At 41.6% G+C, this 19170-nt stretch overlaps 1 protein-coding gene across 3 annotated transcripts in view; it reads left to right on the top strand.

Moving 5' to 3' along the window:
* The first annotated feature begins 1297 nt into the window (after window positions 1–1297).
* Window positions 1298–19170, top strand: part of Hmgn3 (high mobility group nucleosomal binding domain 3) — a 36197-nt gene continuing 18324 nt past the window's right edge. For all 3 annotated transcript variants that reach the window (XM_021206833.2, XM_021206830.2, XM_029543651.1), the window contains exon 1: window positions 1298–1475. In XM_021206833.2, the coding sequence (XP_021062492.1) occupies window positions 1461–1475 (15 nt within the window). In that variant the 5' untranslated portion in view covers window positions 1298–1460. The remainder of the gene's footprint in view (window positions 1476–19170) is intronic.

Genomic DNA, 19170 nt, shown 5'->3' with positions numbered 1-19170 from the left:
GTAAAGCAGGTTGCATCCTATGTAGTGTAAGGCTTTAGTGCAGTTTCCTAAGATGTCTTTTGGCTTGTAAATGATTCTCCGGCTAACCTTGCTTAGTTTGCTTTGCTTTTCCTGTAATTTCATATAAACAAAATCACCCAGTATAATGTCTTGTATTTACTTCCATTTAGCATTTTTTCTTTTGTTATTTATCTGATCAGGGAGAGCTTATTTCTTTGATCACAGAGTAATATTCTACTGTAGAGTTATCATGACTTGCTCACCCATTCCCTAGCATTCCCCCTGCAGCCCTTGACATGATCATGTTCCCTATTATAGCTTTGTGTTAATCACACTGATTGATTTTTCAGGATGATTTGATTCACAGAACAAACCCTGTGTTCCCAGGTTCAACTCCCCTGGTTATGTATTAACTTTTTAAATGTTGTTGAATTTGATTTGCTAAAATTTTGTCAGTGTCTTTGTGCCTATGTTTATAAAGGATGTTGACCTAAAATCCGTCCCCCCAACCCCCAAGCCTCCTGGGTCTGAGGTCTTTAGTCAGGATAAAACCAGTCTTAACAAATAAATTCAGATATGTATTTTGCAATTCTTTGCGGAATGTCGAGAAACATTACACTATACACAAAATGGTAACCTGGCAGGTGTCGTTTAAATGTACATATTTAATATATAAGTGATTTATTTGTTCCTACAACTCTCGATTTCCCCTTAATTTCCACAACAAACATATTTATATCCACTTTCACACATACCTGAATAATTGGCTGAATTAGTATATGACTTGTAACACAGACTTTAAAAAACAATTAGACCAAGGAACTATGGAGGTGGTATTTGCTAGAGATGGAACTGAGACCCTTAAAAACTGTTAAAGACTTCCTGAACAGCGCTTCCTACCCTGTACAGACCCGCACCATGAACACCCGGTACAAGCTTTTATGAGTAAGTAACAATTGTACAAGGCACCCCGTGGCCCTATTTACATTATAAAGTTAACACAGCATTACTTAATACTTAACTTTTTTTTTTTCCTATGAAAGTGCACACTGCTTTAATCCAAAGAAGGCACGTCAAACAATGAAACTCCAAGATAGTGCAGCCTGAAGGATACTAGTTGAACTGGGCATGCTCAGTCGCCAGGCAGAATTTTTTTTTTTTTTCCCAGTGAAGTGGAAACTACAACTGCGCGTACCCGGTGAACGGGGGTGGGCGTGCCCTCGTGGAATTTAGAACGTTCTCTTAGCCAATGGGGCCTCGCGGCTGGCTGGCAGGGCTCGCCATTGGGGGACCGGGATGCGAGCGAGTGGAGCGCCGGGGGAGGAAGAGGTGCAGGTCGGAGAGGCCGGGCTAGCCGAGCCCATTGCGGGAATAGCAGCAGCGGCCAGGCAGCATCCAGCAGTGTGCCAGGGGGTCCAGAACGTTGCTTTACTTTTTTTTGCTGCACCAACGTAGTCATTATGCCGAAGAGAAAGGTAAGTCCTGCAGGGGAGAAAAAAATAAAACCTGCTCGCAGGCCCTCGAGTGTGTTTGGAGTAAGCCCCCTGCGCTGCGATGGACGCGGCGATGCGCCTAATAACTCAGGCGCAGGGCACGGCCCCTGCCCGCTCGTTTTGCAGATGCCTGTTGCTGACCTCGCTCGCCCCGCACGGAGCTTCGAGTGTTACTTTCCCTCCAGGGACGTCCTCCCCTCTCCATCAACTCCTGCTTGGAATGGTTTCCATCTCTTGCCAGCAGCAGCCAGGGCGGGTATCCATCCCCCTCGCAGGAGTTTCCTCTTGGCAAACTCAGGTTGTTCTCAGGGTGGAGGGAAAGCAATGAGAGGAGTCTCCCGGGCCAGGGAAATCGAAAACCGTGGAAGCAGAGATGAGCCAGGCGGGGTCCGGAGTGTCCCCCGGGCCGTGCCCAGGGCGAGCGCTATGCGGGCGGAAGGCCGGGAGAGGGAAAGCCATGTTTCCCTACGCCAGCCCTGCTGTGCCGCGGACCCGTATGTACCCACTCCGGTGTCAATCACAGGCCCCGAGGGCGGGCGGGGCAGTGCGCAGCGCCGGGTAGGCTGCCAGGAAGGAGACTGGTGCCAAGCTCGCTGACCCTGCCAAGGTCAGGGGCCACCAAGCCCCTGCCATTGTCCCACCCACGACCCCACGCTTGGCCAGGCAAGGAACCCGGTCTTTTTAGTTTCTCCTTTGCCCCTGGCGGGTTGTGTCCCCTCCACGCAGGGACGTCACGAGCCACACGTGGGGCCACACAGCTCCCTCAGGGTGGGGCTTCGACTTGTCATTGGACTGGTGAAGGAAGGGCAGATATTTTTTACCCCTCCCAGAAAAAAGCGATGTGTGAGGATTGCGTCCTAAGAAAAAAACCTTCCTGCCACCTGCCCAAAGGACCCAAGTCAACCATCGTGGCCATTAAAGTTGAAAGTTGCTTAATACCCTGTTTTCTCCAGAAGACCGTGCACTGTGTGTGTGGTGGCTTTATTTAAAACTATCGAAGCCTTAAAATTTTTAGAAGCTTTTGCTTCCTTATGTATCGTCACTAAGAATTTTATTATAAACACCTCCGCTCCTTTTAAATTTTTTATTACATTTATTTATTTATTTATTTATTGTATTCACGGGAGCCACTGGCAGATTGCAGTAGCAGGCTCTCTCTTATCGTGTGGGTTGTGGGTTGTGAGAATCTACAGCAAGTGTCTTTACTCTTTGAGCCAGTCCAAGCACCTCCATTCTTTAAAAGAAAGTCTATCATACTATTAGACCATGAACCTACTCTGTGCCTCATGGTGGGTGGAGTCTGATGTGCTTTATCTCATTTAATCTACATAACCACAGAACTGTTTTAGACTCATTGAGCAGCGTCTTAAGATTCATTGCCAACATTTCATTAACCAGTCATTGGTTTATAGTGGAGCTGTGAATCCCGAAGGCCTTACTTGACACCGATGTTAACTCTTTCTCTTCGTATAGAGATGGGTGGGGACAAGAGGGATTCAGGAAATCCAGAGCCTTGTAGTGGTAGAAGCTCATGGCGTGTGATGAGTAGGAGCACTTGAGACCCGTTGTTCAAGCGTCCTTTAATGGCAGCATTTGTTTTTACAGTGCTGTTGTTCTAGAGTGATGTCACTGTTTGCAGCTGTTTGTATCTGAGGTTGGTGACGTGTTGGGAATTCTAGCAGAATCAGAGGAACTAATTATCCAGAAATGAGCTAGAGAGGGAATGGAGGCCAACTCTTTCCGTGGAATTATTAACATGTTTGGATAGCCAGCAGGTTTGATGGAATGTTTCCTTGATTAAGGGCCACTGCTGGTGAAGCCATCCCTCTTATTTTCTGTCACTATCCATCTCTAAAGGGGAAGAAGGGAGGGAAAGAGTAGGGTACAAAGTGGCTTTATGTTTTACTTCTCTGGAAGGCTGGGACTCTCTATGGAGTTAGCCAGTACCTAACCTTCAACTAGGGGCAGAGCGGTGTTTATATGTGTGTATGTATGGGGTCCTTAAGAACAACTAGGGTCAAGGCAGTGTACATATGTATGTATGTGGGGAGGTCTTCAGGACATCTGAGAAAGCCTCTTCGATTTTCGATTAACAGGAAGTCTTTTTACTGATAACTGGAAGCCAAACACCTGTCTTGGCACCTGGGTAGGTACAGCCACAGATTGCATGGCTCTGATGGCAAGCCCACCTAGGAGTCAAGCCTTATAGCGCTTTATGGAGTCTTGGAGTTCCTCAGAACTGACATTAGAAACCACTGTCTCCAAGTGAAAGACTACACAGGCATGCAGGAAAGGAATTGGAGACAATTCGTGCATAGTCCTTAGAGGTCTGTAAAGTCAGGTAATAACCTAAGGATTTGCATACTGTACTGCACGCTGTATTTTCTTAGCTAAAGAACTACTTGTTCTGCTTTGTAAATTAAATTGTGGTATACAATACACACACACACACACACACACACACACACACACACACACACAGAGGAATACAAGCAAAGGAGCATGGGTGGAAGCCAGAGGTCCAAGCTGGATAGCTTTCTCTATTGCTCTCCACCTTATTTTTAGTCAGGGTCTCTCACTGAGCCTAGAGCTCATTGATATTGATACGTTCCATCAAACCTGCTGGCTATCCAAACATGCTCATTGACTCTCTCTGCCTGTCCAGCACCAGGCTTACAGACATGCAGACACCTGGCTATTGTCTGAGCGCCGGGAATCAGATTCAGTTCCTTACATTTGAAGGGCAAACCCTTTACCCACGGAGCCATTTCCCCAACCCACTCACACCATGTTTTCCTTGCCATCTCTACTCCTTGTTTCATGGAAACATTATTTAATGAACTCCCCAGTTCTGCAGAGCAAGGCATGATATTCATAAAGTCAGTGGAAACATCTGAAGATCTAGCACTGCTTAAATATTGGAGGGACACACAGTTCGTTCTCTAGGAGCTTATATTTAATTCAGTGAGGTGATAAGATTAGCAGACTGAAAAAAAATGCTGACTGACATTTGGACTTATATAGGTTTCAGAATATGCTGTTCAGATTCAAAGACTGTATGTAGGATAGATAAGAACACAGGTTGAATTTGTGCTGGCTGATCTTAAAAAAAAGTGTGGGTAGGACTCAAGGGAAAAAAAATCAGGATCATTTTCTGTTACCAGGCATTTGGATGCCTCTTGTTATTATATCCTAACATGATTGCTCCCCAACTGCTCAGCTTCAAGGCCACAATGCCACCCATATTATTAGAAACTATTTTAAGGCACATCTTTGTAAATTTTATACGTGTGTGTGTGTGTGTGTGTGTGTGTGTGTGTGTGTGTGATTAAACCAATGTAAATGACTGCTGTTTGATTTTATTTTTTTAAGCAGTGTAACCCTCAACATTTTCATGTCTTTCTGAGATCTAAATACTGCTGAATTTTCTGTTATATAATGGTGATGAGTGAGCGAAGTCTCATGGACTCAAGTAGGGGTAGGACAATGACTGCCTGAGTTCTAGACTGTTCTGCTCAAACATCGACAGATGCCATCAGCAGTCATGTTGTGATCGGATGTTCTATACAGAAGCATTACCAGCAAGGCCTGCATTCAGTCCTGGCCTGGTCAGCAAACACATTCTCACATCCTTTGTATGTTTCTAATTCCTTATCCCTAGAATTACTGTGTCTGGCATATCATTCCAGAAATTGTCTCGTATGGCAATGTCTACAGAGTAGATATAGTGTGTAGAGTGGTTTCTTTCCATTTAGAGACTCAAGAAAGAAGCCTCCCTAGTCTCACTTTTTTTTATCAGCTGTAAGAGTTCCCTGGTGGAATGTTCTCAGTCATAGTATGCATACTTACTATGTGTGGCATGCACAGATCGTATGCTTGTGTATAATTTCCTATATGCACTACTGTATAACATCTGCAAATAACAATACTGTGAATTCTTCCTTTTCAATTTGTATCCCCTTGATCCCCTTCAGTTGTCATTGTGCTCCAACTAAAACTTCAAGTACTGTATTGACTAGATACTGAGAGAGTAGACAGCATTGTCTTTCGTGGGATTTCTTTTAATTTCTCTCCATTTAATTTGATGTTGGCCATAGACCTGCTGTAGATGGCCTTCTTTGTGTCTAGGTATATTCTTTGTATCTCCCATCTCTCCAAGACCTTTGTCATGAGGGGGTGTTGGATTTTGTCAAAGGCTTTTTCAGCATCTAGTGAGATGCTCATGTTGGTTGTTTCCTTAAGTTTATGGTTGTTTATGGTGGGTTACATTTCCAATTTCCCATGTTAAACCATCCATACTTCTTTGGGATGGCACCTCCTTGATCATGGGGGATGATCTTTCTGATGGGTTCTTGGATTCTGTCCTTTTTTTCTCTCTCAAGTATTTATTAAGTATTTTTGCATCTATGTTCATAAAGAAAAATTGACCTATAACTCTCTTTCTTTGTTGAGTCTTTGTATGGTTTGGGTATCAGGGTAACTGTAGCATCATAAAATGAATTGGGTCATGTTCCTTCTGTTTCTATTTTATGGGGTAATTTGAGGAATATTGGCATTTATTCATCTTTGAAAATCTGGTTTTATGCTAAAGCCCTCAGCTCTTTAGGGTGAGGAGGCTTCTAATGTCTGCTTCTGTTTCACTAAGGGTTATAGGTCTATTTAAATTGCTTATTCGATATTGATTTAACTTTGGGAAGTGGCTCCTATTAAGAAAATTATCCCTTTCTTTTAGATTTTCCAATTTTGTGGAGTACAGGTTTTTAAAATATGTCCTTATGAGGATCTCCTGGATTTCCTTAGTGTCTGCTGTTATGTCCCCATTTTCATTTCTAATTTCATTAATTTGGATTATCTGTGTCCTTTAGTTAATTTGGATAAGGGTTTGTGTATCTTGATGATTTTCCCAAAGAACCAACTCTTTATTTCAATGATTCTTTGTGCTGTTCTCTTCGTTTCTATTTTATTAATTTCAGTCTTCAGTTTGACTAATACCTACCATCCACTCCTCTTGGGAGTCCTTGCTTATTTTTGTTGTTGTTGTTGTTGTTGTTCTGGAGTTTTCAGGTGTTCTGTCAAATTGCTAGTGTGACAGCTCTCCAATTTTGTTTTTAATGGAAGCATTTAGTGCTAGAAACTTTCCCTTTCAGCACTGTTTTATCGTGTCCCCTACATTTGGGTATTTTGTGTATTCATTTCCATTGAATTCTAGAAAGTCTTCAGTTTCTTTCTGTCTGTCTGTCTTGACCCATTTTTTTTTTCATTCAGTAGAGTTTTTCAGTTTTCATGAGTTTGTAAGTGTTTTGATGCCTCTGTTATTGATGATGCCCAGCTTCAATCTGTGGTGGTCTGATAGGATGAAGGAAGTTATTTCAGTTTTCTTGTATCTGTTGGGACTGCTTTGTGACCAAGTATGTAGTCTATTTTAGAGGAAGGGCCATGGGGTGCTAAGAAGATATATTCTTTTGTGTTTGTGTGAAATGTTCTGTGAATATCTGTCAGTTCCATTTGGTCTATAACATATGTTAGCTCCAATATTTCTCTGTTTAGTTTTCGTGTAGATAACCTGTCCATTGGTGAGAGTTGGATTTTGAAGTCTCCCACTATCAATACGTGATTTAAGTTTTAGTAATATTTCTTTCTACAAAAGTGAGTGCCCTTGTGTTTGGGGCATAAATGTTAAGATTTGAAATATCATCTTGGTGGATTTTTCCTTTGATGAGTATAAAGTGCCCTCCCTCATCTCTTTTAATTAGTTTTGGTTTAAAGTCTGTTTTGTTAGGTATTAAAATGGCTACACCTGCTTGCTTCTAAGGACCATTTGCTTATTATATTTTTTCTAATGTGAGAATTTTGGTTTCTTAAAAGAAACCCAGTTATGTATGTGAACATATTTTTATTTTAATCTCAGGTGTGTAGTAAGAGGCTACTTCACAGCAGCGGTTATGATCTCGCTCTTGCAGGGGTATGATTTTGCCAGAAGCAGATAGTTTCTGGGAGTGTGTGACATGTGAAATTCTGGGGACTTTTGAGAGAGTGTAAATGCCAGAGCCCCGAGAGAGGCTGGGCACACCCTCCATGGAGACTGCTGCTCCCTCTGTGTGCTTTATCAAGTTGTGAGCAAAGAGACAGAAGAAATTGGGGGTGGCCCGATGATGACTGGACTTGCCCCAAGGAACTCAGTGTCCCTAATCAGCAGGAAGTAGTATAAAGAGGTCTATACCTTCTTTCCCCTCTAACCTTCTTTTCCTCCTACCCAGTGTTGGGAGGTTTGAAGGGTTTATTTTAGGGTGTGATAAAGTTTGAAAGGGTGGTAGATATAATAACCCAATAAAAATAGCTCAAGAAAGCACTCTTACACAACCCTTTACTCGAAGGTAATGTCTATCCTTGATGTTGAGGTTTGTTTCTTATTGCAGCAGGAGGATAGATCCTGCTTTCAAATCCATTCTGTTCGTCTGTGTCTCTTTATTGGAGAATTGGGACCATTGATTTTGAGAGCTATCAGTGACTAATGATTGTTGATTTCTATTATTTTGTTGTTGTTTGGTGGTGGTGGTGGTGGTGGTGGTGGTGGTGGTGGTGGTGGTGGTGGTGGTGGTGGTGGTAGGGAGTGTGTGTCTGCTTCCCTTCTTTTGGTCTTACTGGTGTGAGATTATTTCTTGTGTTTTTATAGGTATATTTATTTTCCTTACATTGGAGTTTTTCTTCTAGCACCTTCTATAGGGTTATATTTTTGTAGGTATATACTGTTTAAATTTGACTTTATCATGGACTATCTTATTTTCTCCATCTATACAGATAGAAAGTTTTGCTGGGTATAGAAGTCTGGGCTGGTATTTGTGGTCTCTTAGAGACTTCAGAACCTCTGTCCAGGCCCTTCTGGATTTTAGACTCTCAATCTCAATGAATATCAAGAAGTCAGGTGTAATGTAAAGAGGTCTGGCCTTATATGTTACTTGCTGTTTTTCCCTTGCAGGTTTTAATATTCTTCCTGTGTTATATATGTTTATGGTTTTGATTATGATGTGATGAGGGAACTTTCTTTTTTATTCCAATCTATTTGGTGTTCTGAATGCTTCTTTATAAGCATCTCCTTCATTAGGTTAGGAAATTTTCCTTCTATGATTTTATTGAAAATATTTTCTGGGCCTTTGATCTGTGATTCTTCTCTTTCCTCTATTCCTAGTCTTAGGTTTGGAAAAGACTATTCATAGTGTCCCAGCTTTCCTGTTTTGTGTCAGGATTTGTTTTTTGTTTTTTGTTTTTGTTGTTGTACTTTGGGGTTTTTTTTTGGGGGGGGGGTTAGATATAACTTTTTCTTTGACTAATGTTTCCATTTCTTCTGTAGTATCTCCAATGCCTGAGATTCTCTTTTCCATCTCTTTTATTCTGTTGGTAAAACTTGCTTCTGTAGTTCCTCTTCAAATTCCTAAATGTTTCCTTTCCAGGATTCCCTCAGTTTATATTTTCTTTATTGCTTCTATTTACATTTTCAGGTCTTGAACATTTTTATTTACGTCCTTCAACTGTTTGGTTTTTTCCTGGCTTCCTCTGAGGGATGTATTCACTTCCTCCAGTTTTTTGCGTTTTTCTGAATTTCTTTAAAAGATTTATTCATTTCTTCTATAAGCACCTCTATCATCGTGCCATGCTTCAGGTGTGTTGGAATATCCAGGGCCAACTGTGGTAGGAGAGCTGGGTTCTGGTGGAGACATGTAGGCTGGCTGTTACTGATTGTGTTCTCACACTGGTGTGCACCGAGGCATCTGGGTAGGGGATGATTAGAGGTCTAGCCGCTTATTTCTGGGTCTGTCTTTGTTGGGTGGGTGGTCTGTTCCCCGGTTTCTGTTTCCTGTCTGGATTTTAAGAAGAGTGTGATGGCTGTGTGCTGCCAGTTTTACTGGCCTGCTAGACTGGTGTGTTCACAGGGAATGCCTGCTGGTGTGGAGGCTGGGTTGCAAGGGTGAGTGGGGGAAGGGAAGTCAGGAGGGATGGGAGGCTGCAGCTTTGCAGTGCTAGGAACACCCTGAGGTGGAGGAATGGACAACTACTTTAATTGAGTTTGTTTTTTGTTTGTTTTTGGAGTCTTGGAGGATTGTTGTTGTTGATGATGATTTTCATTGATGGAAGGCTCTGATAGTATTGGGCTGGGCATGAGAGTGGCATAATCAACAGTCCTCAAGGTTTCAAGTGTACTGTCCAAAAGACTGTCTCTTGTTATAACACCAAAAATGGAGACTATAGAAGGAAATGTGGATAAATTTAGCTACATAAAGAAATATTTCAATGTGGGGAAAATTATTAAAAATTTGTGGAAAAACAGGAAAAATATTTGTATCAGGTAGCATTGAAAGAGGTTTGCTATCTTAAAAAGAGAGTGTCTTACATGTCTTTATAGGGAAGATAAATGTCGTTATAGGAAAAACAGGCTCAAATAAAAAATATTCACTTTAGGGGCTGTTTGCAGTTAAGATATGTATATATATACATACATACATAATTTGAGTACACTGTAGCTGTCTTCAGACACACCAGAAGAGAGCATCAGATCCCATTACAGATGGTTGTACAAGAGCTACCATGTGGTTTGTGGAAATTAAACTCAGGACCTCTGGAAGAGCAGTCAGTACTCTTAACCACTGAGCCAAACATTGGATTGAGTGTGAGGACCCTAATGGAGAATTTAGGGCAAAGACTGTAGGATCTTAAGGGGTTTGCAACTTCATAGGAAGAACAACAATATCAGCCAACCAGACCCCCTAAAGCTCCCAGGGACTAAACCACCAACCAAAGAGTTTACAGGAGGTACCCATGCCTCCAGATGGATATGTAGCAGAGGATTGCCTTATCTTGCTTCACTGGGAGGGCAGCCTCTTGGTCCTATGGAGGCTTGATGACCCAGGATAGGGGAATGCTAGGGGAATGCTAGGCTGCTGAGGCAGGAGTGGGTGGGTGGATAGGGGAGCACCCTCATAGAGGCAGTGGGGAGGGAGCAGGGGATAGGGGGCTTGTGGAAGGGAAACTGTGGAGGGGGATAACATTTGAAATGTAAATAAATAAAATAACCAATAAAGAAAGATAACTGTTCTTGTAGAGAACCTGAGTTTGCTTTCCAGCACCCATGACTGGCAGCTCACAACCGCCTCCAGCTCCAGTGTGACTGGTGCCTTCTTCCGGTCTCTATGGGCATCTGCACACAATATGCACATACTCGGATATATACACATAGCCAAAAAATAGTAAGTCTTTAAAATATTTAGAAATCATACATAAAATATGTAGAAATCAGAGATGTGTATCTGTGCGAAATTGTTAAGATCTGGTTTTCTTCAAATAATCTGACTTACAAAAGCATGATTTCCCACTACTGAGATATTACAAATTCCTTATACAAAGATTTATTGATAATGGCCTTCTTACTATAGAGTCAATTCATCTGGAGTGCTCGACTCAGTGATTTCCAATAAATTACAGAACTGCGCAGTCATTCCCATTATCCAGTTTCAAAGCTCAAAAAGATGGCCTTAAACAACAAAATGTAACCACCTGTCATCATGGGGCTGCTGCTCTTTCTTGTTGTAGTTGCCTTTTCTGCATATTCCACAGAAAAGAAGCTGTACAGTGTATAGTGTTTTGTTTCTGATTTGTTTCGTATTTTTGAGGTCCATGTATGTGGTAGTGTGTGTCAGGACTTGACTGTGTTGTTGTCTATCAATACTCATTGTTTGGTTACACTGTCTTCCTGCTCATCCTTTCAAAGGTTGAAAAGTATTAGGATTGTCTCAACTTTTGTCTCCCACAGATAATTCTGCATATACATGTACATGCCACTGCATGGATACATAATTTTTAATTTATTGTGGCAATATTTCAATGAGTAGAAGTAAATGTTGAGTGTTTTCAAAATTTATACTTAATAATTTAAGAAACTTCCAGGCTGTCTTCTAAATGGGGGAAGGGCTCCTTTCTGCTCATGCTCTGTACTGTGGGATGCTTACTTACGGACAGACTAATGAACTTCAATTTATGTTTTTGTCGCCAGAGATGATGAGCATCTTTCCATATGTTAATTGTGTGTGTGTGTGTGTGTGTGTGTGTGTGTGTGTGTGTGTGTGTGTGTAGTGCTGCAGATCAAAACCAGGCATGTGTACATGATAATCCTCTACTTCTGAACAGTAACGCCTAGTCAGATATTTTTGCCCGTTATCACATTGGATTGTAACTTAGTATGCTTTTCATTGCTATGATAAAACACCATAGCCCAGAGCAACTTTGGGGAAGGTTATTTGGCTTTCGGGTCACAGTCCTTCATCGGGGGAAGCCCAGACAGGACCTCAAGGCAGGGACTGAAGCTGAGACTGCTGCTTGCTCGGCGCGCCCTCTTTCCACATCCCAAGACTACCTGCCCAGGTGTTGCACCACTGACAGCCGGCCGTGTTTTCCCACATCAGTTATTAATCAATACACCGTACCCCCCCCCACAGAGTTGTCCATGGAACCGTCTTAGGGAGGCAACTTCTCACTTAAGGGTTCCTCTGCCCATATAGCCCTAGCTTGAGTCAGGTGACAGAAAGAAAAAACGAGGCAGCAGAGGTGTCCGTCATTTTATTGACTTGTAAGACTTCTTTATGAATTCAAAACATCAGCTCTTACCAGGTATGCGATTCTTGGACATTTGCCACCAACTCAGGTTGTCAGACTTGATGGCAGACGCCTTTACTCCTGAGCTGTCTTACTAACCCTGCCCTCAAACTGTTTAAAGGTTGTTGTGTAGCACCAGCTATCTCAATCAACACGTCACTTGATTATGTCTTTAAATTAACTTTATTTTGTAATCCTTCTAATTTTACTGAGCCATGAAATCTCTTATTTCCCTATAGCACCTAACAGACGTGATGTACATGTGGATCAATGAATTGTTTCTAAAGGAGGAAAATAGTTGTTAATTATTTCAGAGTTTGGCAGGTGTGGGGGGCGTCTAATATGATACTTGTATTCACTGTTTACTGGCCACATGATTTGGTGCAGTTTACCTACCCCCTCCTTAGCATCTTTATCATGGTCGCTTTCTAGGACTGTTTCCTCATGTATAGAGCCAGGATGACAATATGTTCTACCTCACTGGGAATTCGTGGGGATGGTGAGAATACTTAGTGTGGTACTGGCATGAGCCTCACATCCTTGAGGTTGTGAGAGAAGTTAACGTGGTGCTGGCATGGGCAGAAGAGCCAAAACATGGGCATCATTAAAATGATGAAATCTTTCATTATGAAGAGAATCATAATGAAATAATGGGCTTGTCATTGACCTCAGGCTTCCGGTTATTGACAGCTGTGGCAGATAGGGAGCAAGCAGTTCTCACAGTAGATGACAGATGAGCTGCATTTAGGGGTGGATGGATCTTCAGTAACCAAATCATAAATGCATTGTTGCAACAGCATAAGCTTTAATTGTGGATGCTCTTCTCTGGTGGATTTTTCTCGCAGAAGGGAATTTCAAAATATAGCTCTATATAACATTAAAATTCCTTTAGCAAATCAGGTAAATAACCTTCTCCCCTCTATACTTCTCCCCTAAAATGCTATGTTTGTTGACACAAAAGTTAAATATATTCCACTTTCCTGTAGAGTGCAATTTGGCAATGGTGTCTGAAATAAATGGCATTGACGGCGTCTGCTTTCACAGTACCTGGTTTGTTGAAATACGATGTTGCTCTCCTGAGTAATTTAAAAATCAGTGTTGAAGATAAACCAAATCAAAATGTTGAATTCTTTTTTATCCTTCCACTAGCAACTTATTTATTGCACATTTCACTGTCTCAGAAGAATTCGCTCAAATCCCACTATAGTTGCTGGTGAAGGTATTTACGGAGTCCTGTCTTCTTACATCTTATGAGCGTGCTCAGAAGCAGCCTTGTAGGTGTGCCCAAGAGAAACGCACACATGGCCACACATACAGCAAGTGACACTTACAGTCACAAGTAGGGAAATAGAGAAAATGGCTTCCATCTTCCAAATGGAATTGATATCAGTAATGAACATGGGCATCTATAGTATTGTTCAGATTTTAGTAACTAAGAGTATTGAATGCCTGGCTGTGCCAGGTTTGAGCTGTGGGTTTTATGCTCTTTGGGCTCTTTAGTTAAGAGAAGCTGTGTTATGAGAAATAAATGCATAGAGGACGTGCTATACTGCAGTTTCATGAACAACACAAGTTTGCTGTCGGTGCGACATTCCAGGGACTTCACATTGCTTTCTAACCTTAATCTGCCCATCGATCCCAATCAAGTCCGCTCATCTTCATCTTACACACTGAAGCATCAGCCCCTGACACTTTCCCAAGGCCCTTGTGAGCTGCGGCCAATTCAGTTCTAGAGGCTCCAGAGTCTGATCTCAACCATGGGAAGGGAATATTGGGATTCTGTAAGCCGAGGGTCACTCCTCTGGGTCACATAGCTAAGAAGTTAGAAGGCCAACATTCTAACCCATGATTCTTTTCTTTTAACCACTATACCATCAAATTTCTCACAACCATTTATTTCTAATAAGTTTAGCTTTTAAAATTTAAACTAAGTTACCTAAAGAATTAAATAAGTTATATAAATAAGTTTTTGCTCGTTTATTTGAAATACTAGCTTTATTGAAATATAGGCTGTTGCCATCATTTCTAGGTGCATACGCACACACAGACACACACACACAGACACACACACACACACAGACACACACACACACATACCTTCCCCACCAGAGAATTGATTTCCTTGTTTCTATATTTTCTCATATTCCACAATAAAATGTTCGATTTTTGCATGCTCAAGATACAGTGTTTGTTCCTTAATTTGTTATAGGTAGTAATAGAGGTGTTTCTCTATGGCTAGAAACATGAAAATACACTTGATTATTGTGTCAGAGATTACAGCGTAAATATTAAACCACAATTACTTAAATGTCGGATTTAGAAAATAGAAAGGTATTTTTGTTTTAAGAATGCATCAAATAAGAACGAAATAGGTTAATCTCTGAAAAATCTGTTAGACATAGAACTGGATGGATTTTTATTCTGGATTGCCATTGCATTAATGACAAACATAAATTTAAAAATAGACAAAAGTAATATTGCTTTCAAATCATGTTATTATTTGACCCTTCCTACAGAGAAATACATACTTTATACTGAAATGTGTTTGTTTTTTAATCTTTTTTTTTTTGTCTTTCCTTTCGAGGTGTAAGTTGTACTTTAAAAAAACACTTTTTTAATTTAATACAGTTATTATGGGTGCACACCACAATAGTGTATATGTCAGAGAACAACTTTGTGGAGTTGGTTCTCTTTACATTTACGTGGGCTCCAGGGCTAGCCAGTTAAACACTTTTACCCACTGAGTCATCTTGCAGGCCTCAGACCCTTCCGCTGCTGCTGCTGCTCCTCCTCCTTCTCCTCCTCCTCTTCCTCCTTTCAATCGTTCTTTTCAGGCACAATTATTTAAATTCCGTAGTAGTCATGAATACTAGACTTTGTTATTTACATGGGAGATAAATATACTATAGCCTTGAAGTGGTCAAATGTTTTAAAGATTGCCTCTGAATGTGCATGGTAGCACCCACCTATAGTACCAGCAGGAGGCAGACAAGTGAGGGTATCAAACTCAAGCCCTGCCAGGTGGGGGTGGGGGGGTCATTAAAACCATTTCTCACAAAACAATAACAAAGCCCCCAACAAAACTGGTCCTCTTTCTCCATCTGGTTCTGTGTGTACTCAATATGTAGACTTCTTAAAACTGTGTTTTGGTCTGGTTTTGCTTTATCAGCTCCCAATGACATGTTTAATCCTTATAATGAGCAGTCATGCATAGATTTTATCCTAGCTAGTGGACTGTTTTTTAAAAATCAGTAGAATATCTAAGACTTGCTTCATATCTGGGCTCAGTCAGTAGATTGCTCACCCAGCTTCATGAAGCCTTTTGTTCAGTCCCCACCATTGCATAAACTAGACATGGTGGCACGAATGTGTCTGTAATCCCAGCACTCTGGAAATGGTACAAAAGGGTTAAAAGTTCAATGTCATCCTCAGCTGCATCAGATTTCAAAGCCAGCTTGGGATATGGGAGGGCCTGCCTCAAAACTGCAAACAAGATGGGATCATTTGCTGCTTTTTCCTTTAGCCATCACTATGAGGTTTTTTTTTAAAAGAAAAACTTACTATCTGTGTAGATGATCATTAAATCTGAGCATTTAGAAGGTGGAACCAGAGAGTCATTAGTTCAAGGCCAGTCTGGAAGTCGCAAAAACAAAATTATGTACACCTCAACACATATGCTTAAAGGGGAACTGTTGGTTACTATTTTAATTTGTGCATGGAGGACAGACAGAATCATCCATGATATATCATGGGTTCCTTGCTTAGACTACATTTGAACCGTTTTCCAAACTGAGAGCTCTTTGCTATTTTCATTGTGCCAGCAAGATCCCCAAAAGAAATCTTCCTGAACAAGATATACTTATTCTCTCTGGCCTCAGATTTTTATATAAAATGGCTATAGCATTGTCTTCCCAGCCTCGTTTATAGCACTGGCTTCCCAACCTCATTAGATGGCACTGAGAGCTAAGCCATCTGGTCATTATGCATTGGACTTTATGATTATTACTATTACTATTTATTATTTACATTACTATTATCACTCTGTTCTACTTCCCTCGACCTTTCCCATAAGCCCTGGTGCCCCATAATGTGTAGGACTTTTCTGAAGTGTAATCAGTAAGTGAGTAGCTAAGTCAGGTGGAAACACGTCTCTCTTAGATGTACTAGTGAAGAAACGCATACTCAGACAGCATCATGTGAGCTAGACTAGAATACAGATTACTGATTTAACCAGGAGCATTCTCCACTATCCTATACACACGAAACCAGAACACATCCAAAAAGCTAACTTTGACCACAGATGAAAACAGGGTATGACATTGTTTAGTGTTGGATCATATGTTTAAACCAGTGAAGGTACACTATGGACACATGAAGTATTTTTGTTTATCTTTGACTGTCGTTTGTTTGGTTTCTTATAAAATGTTTTTACCTCCAAATACAGCCTAGAAAACCGGTGTTTATTTGAATTCTTCTAGGCTTCTGAACAGATAAACAGACTCCTTTCTCATTTTTTTTTTTCCTTAACAAAATGTCTGAGGACGACAGGCTAGGCTGCTGTGACCTTCATCGCTATAGGTAGTTGAAGTTGATAAGCCAGGCACAGGAGGAGGTGACAGAAAATTTGATGTAGGTTTGATTGTTAATAATGTGAATGTGATAACAGTTGCTTTTATTCACCTGATGTCATTGTCGTCTCAGAGGCTTACAGCCTCAGTCTGCTAACCTAGGCCTAATCCTGGAAGCTTCCAGCCTCTGTATAGTCAAATCTAGGCCTAGAATGTTTCCAGCCCCTGAGGCTTACTGCTGAATAAGCTCACCCTTTCTAGTTCTTTCTGAACTCTTGCAGACTGATTCAACTCAACTGTTCTGGCCCAAACTCCTCTCCATGCTGACTGATTCATTCTCTCGACTTCTCCTGAACTGTTCCTCATACTAACTCTGGAAATATGTTCTAATCTTCTGGATCTTCCTCATTCTATGGCTCATTCTGTCTTCACTTGTGTCTAGATTGTTCTCTCTCTGAAACTTGTCTATGTACAACTGTCCCAGTAAAACCACCTCCTTTCTTCCCTCCCTCCCCACTGCTTCCTTTTAGGTTGCCTCTCTTCCCTCTCTCGTGAGGATTGGGTAGATCTTGTTCTGTCAGATCTTTCTCTGACTCATCACTTTGTCTGCCACTCAATTAGACATCACTTTCAAACGTGCTTTCCTTTCTACATTGTTTAGGATTAAAGATGTGTACTAAGGATATGTCTGTATTCCAACCAGAAAGATTAAAGGTTAAGATTAAGTTGTGAGCCACAGTACAATTAGAAATAGTTTTTTTTTTCCAGTAAAAGACACAATCTTGGGGTTCACACTGTGATCAATAGCCTGCAACAGTGATCCCTCAGTTCTGAGTTGAATACCTAAAGATATCCTTACAAAGTGTAGATCTGGGACAGCTGTTTTAAACTGCTTGCCTTATGAGCACCAGAGTTCAGATCCCCAGGACCTAGGTAAAGCCAAGCAATGGCATTGGGTGCCTGCAATCCTGGTACTCCTATGGGGAGATGGAGGTAGAAACAGGAGAATCCCTAGAAGCTGGGCATAGGCAGCAGCAAACAAAGAGTCCTGGCTCAAACCAGAGGAAAAGCAAGGACCAGCCCCTGAGGGGACACCCCCCCCACACACACACACACACAGGCACACTGAAAAACAAAATGCAGTACAGCTTGGAAGAGTCTCAGACTTGGGGCTACAGAATGAACAAAAACAACTACAATAACATTAAACATAAAGCCTTGTGCCTTTGAAGAAAATGTCAGTGTATTTTATATCATAGAAGACATTTCAGTTTCAGGAATTCCCTGTTATTGGAGACATTCTCTACCAGTTTTATGGGTGGTCCCATCATTTGTGGGAAAAAAATTGATCTTGTGTCCATCAGTTACTTTATGTGTAAATATTTGCTCAGGAGGACCGGGTCAGAGATGGGCACATTTCAGCCTTTCTCTTCATGGATGAGTTATTTGAATTTTAAGGCTCCAGAAAGGTTTTCATCTGCAACCAAGATCTGATCCCCTGATTATTCTGATCCCCAGCCCCTGCTTTGGATTTAAAACAAAATGGCAAATTGTTAAAGAACATTGGAATGATGAAATACTCTTTAAAGTTATTGACTAGCAAATTGGAGATGAGTCATCTATATACTGTGTAGGTGAAAAGAAGTGACCAATGGCCTCTTACTATGCTTATGTCTCCTCATTGGCAGATGTTCAAACAGATCAGACCAGAGTTGGGAAAGTGACCCAGTGTGGGAAGTGCTTGCTCTTCAAGCATGAGAACCTGTGTTCTGATGCTCTCAGGTCCTGTAAAAAGCCAACTTGGAAGCATGGACTGGTAATCCCAGCACTGGGAAGCAGGGGCTGGCGTGGAGACCTGTCTAGCCATTTGTTGAATTCCAGGTTAAGTGAGAAAACTGCTCTCTAAAAAATGAGATGAGAACAATACACGAAGACACCCAAATCAATCTCCAGCATCATGGGTGCCTGTATGCACATGCGAGTATACACACACACACACACACACACACACACACACACACACACCACCACACCACAAACACACAAACACCACACCACAAACACACACGTACCACACCACAAACACATACACACACACACACACACACACACACACTTGAGTGTAGACTCCCTGATGAGATTTCTGAGCCTTCCTCTTCTGCATGCCCCATGATCCAGCACCAGGAAACACAGGTCTTATTTTCTGTGGCTTCTTGCCATGCCCTTGGGAGCTTTCTGTGAATCACCGATCTTCAATATGATGCCATCTCCAGCAGCTCCCAAACAAATGGCAAAGGAGAAAAGGATTTCCTCGTTTCCTCGTCAGCCTGCCTGGCTGATTTTGGTGAGCAAAATGGTTCACTATCAGAATGCTTGCTGCCACTTGTTCTCAGTGAAGCTCAGTGGCTCAGTGCTACCTGTTAGATGGGTGTGCTGGCTCCCCTCCCCTCTCCCCTCCCCTCCCCTCC

Source organism: Mus pahari, chromosome 10, assembly GCF_900095145.1.
Source record: "Mus pahari chromosome 10, PAHARI_EIJ_v1.1, whole genome shotgun sequence".
In the NCBI taxonomy this organism is placed as follows: Eukaryota; Metazoa; Chordata; class Mammalia; order Rodentia; family Muridae; genus Mus; species Mus pahari.
The sequence above is the reverse complement of the archived record's forward strand: the minus strand, read 5'-3'. Positions and strand labels throughout refer to the sequence as shown.